The following is a 5043-nucleotide window of genomic DNA, read 5'->3' on the forward strand; positions in this document are numbered from 1 at the left end:
CTAGTAATTATCCAAGTGTTCGATTGGATCTTTGATCCCGGTGAAGGTTGCGATGCTTGGGATCTTGAACTTTTCAGGCAAGAGAACAACATATATCAGATCAGTGAACAACGAGACCGTCCCGTGCAACAGGTTGTCTACCAAAGAAGTTTTGCCTTTCTCCATTTGGTGGATTTCTTGCTAAAGGCAGTTGTACTTCTCGTCAAGGGAGGCAACCACCTCACTTAACCTCTTCTTCTTATTCGAGTGAAGAGTCCTTTCACCTCCATCGTTCCGAAAGTGATCCCCGAGTTGGTTGTCCCAAGGACCCCCTTGGCTCCCTAGATTTACATCTCCATCAACATGCCCATCGCTCTCGTCTCCTTCATTCTCGTCCGATTCTTACGAGATTTGTCCCCCCGGGAATTGCCCCAATAGTCGCAAGTTTTGCTCGGTGAGAGCTTCCATATCCTTGGACATTTGAGCAATCTGGGCTTCTACGGCAACGAAGTGTTCGTTATTCGATAGTCCCCCCATCTCGGGTGGAGGGTTGTTCCTTCCAAGATCTGTGAATCTTGTGCACACCATCACAAATTAATTTTTTTTTTTTTTTTTTTTTTTTTTGTGAGAAACGATTGAAAGTCATTCCCACAGACGGCTCCAAACTGTTAAAACAGTTTCCGGTTGGCAACACAAGCTTCTAGAAAGTTCTTTGTAAATTTCCTACAAAATAGTGAAGGTCGGTAAGAGTGCTTGCCGAGGGTGCCAGCTGGTCCCACTCCGATGCTTAAGTCAATTTTCAAGAAGAGAGTGTGTCAATGCCTTAATCAGAATAATTTCAACTAGAGTATACATGAATGTCTATAGGTATTTATAGTAAGGATGATGATCGGTTTCTCCAGGAAATGGAGAAAGCTGATCCTCTAAACTTGGGTCTTCCATTACCCGGATCAGGGACCTTCGCACGTCAGAATCATGGGCACTTTCTGCATCTAAGACGTGGGCTTCCGATTGTCCAGATTGCATGTCTTCACGCATCATGTGATTGCAATGTATCTGGAACATGGGCCTCAAGGTTCCTAAGACATGCTCCGGGTATCTCGGGATTTCAATCTCTTTATGTGCTCTTTGCGGGTTACTTTCGAGTGGGCTTGGCTCTACCATGCAATGGATCATGTGGCCCGACCGTTTCGGTGAGTCAATGGACCCGGTTGATTGACTGTGTAGTTGTCCTTCTTTGGGATGGTAAATAGTAACTGGTCCGACTTCGATTGTCGGACCCATTTACTAACTATTAGAAATATTTCCCAATACTATTAAATTTTTTAAGAACTTTTTAGATAGTTATACATTTCTGAAGTCGTAATCGTCTTATTATCTCATATGACTACATAAAATCAAAATTGTACCAAACATAATAATCATTAATAATCTATCCCTTGAATTATCTCATCTCATATGCTAAATACATTTTATAATTTATATAAAGCATGTTTTTGTTCAAGTATATAAACATTTAGCCAAAAATAAATTATTAGAAAATATTTTTTGTATTTTATTTTAGAATTGTATCGAATCCCCTATATAAACATCTTGATTCATTCCTAGACAAAGAATATTTCCTAAATAAACAAGATAGGACTAGGTTTAAAAAAAAAATGACAAGGGTCTTTATTGGGTTTGGCTAAAAGTTTTCATGTCAATTCAATGCAACTAGACCTGTTCTTCTTTTTTTTTTTTGTTAGATCCGGTGCATAATTATGTGCATTTGAGATTATGATTTTGTAAACAAAACTTGTGATTTTAAACTAAATTACAAAAACTGAATCGTTTGAAAATTGCATTTTTTAAAAATTGTAATTTGAAAAAGCAAAAATCTTCTTTTTGAAATCGCAGGCAATGTGATTTTTTTTGAAAACGCATAATTTTAAAGGCTAATCTGCGGTTTTAAAGGTTAAACTGCGATTTTACCAAATTCTTAACGGGAATTTTGTCAAACTCTTAACTACGTTTTTATAAATCACATTTTAAAATCGCACTTTTTTAAATTACAAACTTAAATAGACCCTTAGAATAAAGCTTTTATTTATTTATTTATTTTTGGAAATAGGGAAAAAGAAAAGAAAAGAAGAAAAAGAGCCCAAGGGGATGGAAAATTTCGTTCGGATCCATACAACTAATTGTAACGTAATTATTAAGCCCAAGGTAAACAAGGATGAAAAGTATTTTATTCAAAAATCAAAACAGAACCACACATGAAATTTAGTGATGAGTTCCACAAGCGATACATAGACAAAGATGAATTCAAAAAAAAAAAAAAAAAAAGTTCTGATTAAGCTCCACAACCACCGCCGCAGCCTGCCCCTACAAAGACGACAACCGTGCCAGCATCTTTGATTCTCTTGGTCTTGGTCTTGGTCTTGGTATTGGTCTTGGAACTTGAACCCTTTTCCTTTTTCTTTTTCTCTCGTTGAACTGACCAACAAGTGGTTGCACTTGGCATGGCGTTGGGCTCTGGAGTATGTTCCTTTTTCCAGAGACAGCCTAGGAGCGCTTTCATCTTCTTCTCCGAAGACTCGGACAAACAGGCCGGGAACACAACGTAGAAGCAGAGGGTAGAAGGAATTCGAAACAAAAGAAATCTCTCTTTCTCCTTTTCACTCTACTGGGTCTGGGTGTGGAGCCTTTTTATACAAGTCGAATGTCATATAAGCGAAAGTCGGTGTAAGCAATACGTACAACTACTACTACAAGAAGGAGAAGTAATGACGTTGCCGAATGAACGCAATTGGCGGTTTACGAGTTCAACTTCACATTAATTAATTAATGTTATATATAGTTCTGTAAATAAAAGCAATCCCAGAGAGAAAATAATGATCCATCCAGCCAGAGCTTTTCTCGTTTCCTGGAAATTTCATAAAATTAGTAACCAACAACGGACACTACTAGGGTTGACAATTTTCGACACAACCCGAGAACCCGACACGAACACAACACGAAAAATTCGGGTTTGAGTTTAGTATTATCGGATTCAGGTCATAATTGAGTCAACCTGATTATAATCATGTTTCGCGGGTCAACCCGCGGGTTGACCCGCGAACACGATTGTGACCCGTCTACTTAAAAAAAAAACAAAAAAACGTGAAAATGAAATCGTGATTCCGTGAAGAATCATTGAATCTGAATCAGAAATTAGTGAGACATTAGACTAGAGAACAAAACCCTAGCCGCAGCAGACTGCAGACCCGCATGGATGCACTTAAGTACCACTGCTACCGCACCACGGCCGCACCGCTGTACCGCATCACGGCCGCACCGCTGCTACCGCATCACCGCCGCACCGCTGTACCGCGTCACCGCCGCACTACAGTACTGCCGCACGCCCTTCAGGCTTCATCACTTTTCAACTCTTCAGTGCCCGAATCAGTGGAAATTGGAATCACCACTTGACGGTCTTCACCGAATCACCATCACCATTCACCCAGCTCGGAAAGAAGTAATACTCACTGGCCACTTCGATCTCGTCTCTTTACCCTCTGCTTCTCCTCTCCGGCTCTCCCCCTGGTATACCTTGATGCTCACTCAAACAAAAACATGTATATACATATGGGTTTTGATTGATTTTCTGAATTATTTGATATGGGCCATGGATCATTGATCAGCCTGTAATTGCGAACGTCCTCTAAGTTTGTTTGAATATATAGCTAGAAGCTAAGGATTATCAGCAATGTCCATTTGGATATGTGTATACGAGTCGTGTCGGGTTAACGGGTTACTTGATTACTAATCGTGTTTCTCGGGTCGTGCTCGGGTTACCCAATTATTAATCGGGTCGTGTTCGGGTCACTGGTTCCAACCCGATTAATAATCTGGTCGTGTTCGTGTTGAACCCGTTTATACAATCGGGTCGGCCGGGTTGACACGAACCCGACTCGTGAACCCGAATTGCCAAGCCTAGTCACCACAAGTACTTGATCCCTGACGTGTTAAGAAATACCTTTTTTTTTTTTTTTTTTTTTATTACCAACTTCAAGAATGAGAAATATGTATAATGACATTTACATGATCAAAAACAAGTAAAAAGTGGATAAAACCTAGAAAAAACCCTCTTTCCGGGAAGAGATCCTAACTATCCCCACCTTCCATCTCCAAATCCCAGGATGGATTTGTTGCCCACCCATACTCCAGGAGGATTCCCAAGACCCCACTTAAGATAGTCCATACTTAACCGCTCCTGCATTCCTGTGAGCAGCTACAGCTACGGCTGCAGCACCAGCTGCACCAAATTGTGACTGTGCATGCAGCAGTTTTGCATCGATGGTAATTCGTTCGTTCAACTGGTCTCCCTTGGCTTGCGATTGGATATATGGATTAGCTTTGGCATCCATTGCCATGCCCGAGGCCGGTTTGGTTGTAGTGTTGCATTGTTGGGGTTTGGCCTGTGACAAATCCCTCTCTTCCTCTAACCCAGATTTCTCTCGATTCACCGTGTGAGTCTTGAGAAACCACTGTGCAGTTACTGCCTGAGGAGTAGGAACTGCATTTCTATCATACATCCTTGAACCATATTCAGCTTTTATACTTCTCAAATCCTCATAAGGTAGTACTGGTCCCACAACTTTACCAGGTTTTGCTGTGCAGAGAAAAAAAAAACATCACAATCACAGTATAAAAAAACATCGCAAATCTTCTAAAGATAAAAGTATTTATAGAACCAAATGGTTAAAGTTAATAAAACATAAGAAACGCATCCTTACTTTTGCTGTAAAGTTTTCATCTAACATAACACTGCTTGAGGTAATAGAGACATGATACAACGGGAGGTCATTGAAGAGAAGCAAATATTGTTATTTTCACTCTTAATTCAAGAATGTATTCAAGCTTGCAATATATATGTTACTTGTTACAAATAAATAATTACCACTCAACAATACAAAAAAGGAAAAAAATTAGACAATTTGTAGAACACATTAAGTCCACTATTAGAAAATAATAATAATAATAATAATAATAAATAAATTTGAGAAAAAAGAAAAAGAAAAGGCCCCTCCCCTGTTTAGAACA

The 5043-nt window shown here is 39.6% G+C and overlaps 1 protein-coding gene across 1 annotated transcript; it reads right to left on the reverse strand.

The window, feature by feature from the left end:
* Window positions 1-4090: 4090 nt before the first annotated feature.
* LOC133876179 (mitogen-activated protein kinase 19-like) lies at window positions 4091-4730 on the reverse strand. The gene is made up of 2 exons (XM_062314463.1): window positions 4727-4730; window positions 4091-4612 (listed from the first exon to the last, which is right to left on the reverse strand). The coding sequence occupies exons 1-2, from the start codon at window positions 4728-4730 to the stop codon at window positions 4188-4190; spliced, it is 429 nt and encodes a 142-aa protein (XP_062170447.1). The 3' UTR covers window positions 4091-4187.
* Window positions 4731-5043: the final 313 nt, after the last annotated feature.

Source organism: Alnus glutinosa, chromosome 8, assembly GCF_958979055.1.
Source record: "Alnus glutinosa chromosome 8, dhAlnGlut1.1, whole genome shotgun sequence".
Lineage (NCBI taxonomy): Eukaryota > Viridiplantae > Streptophyta > Magnoliopsida > Fagales > Betulaceae > Alnus > Alnus glutinosa.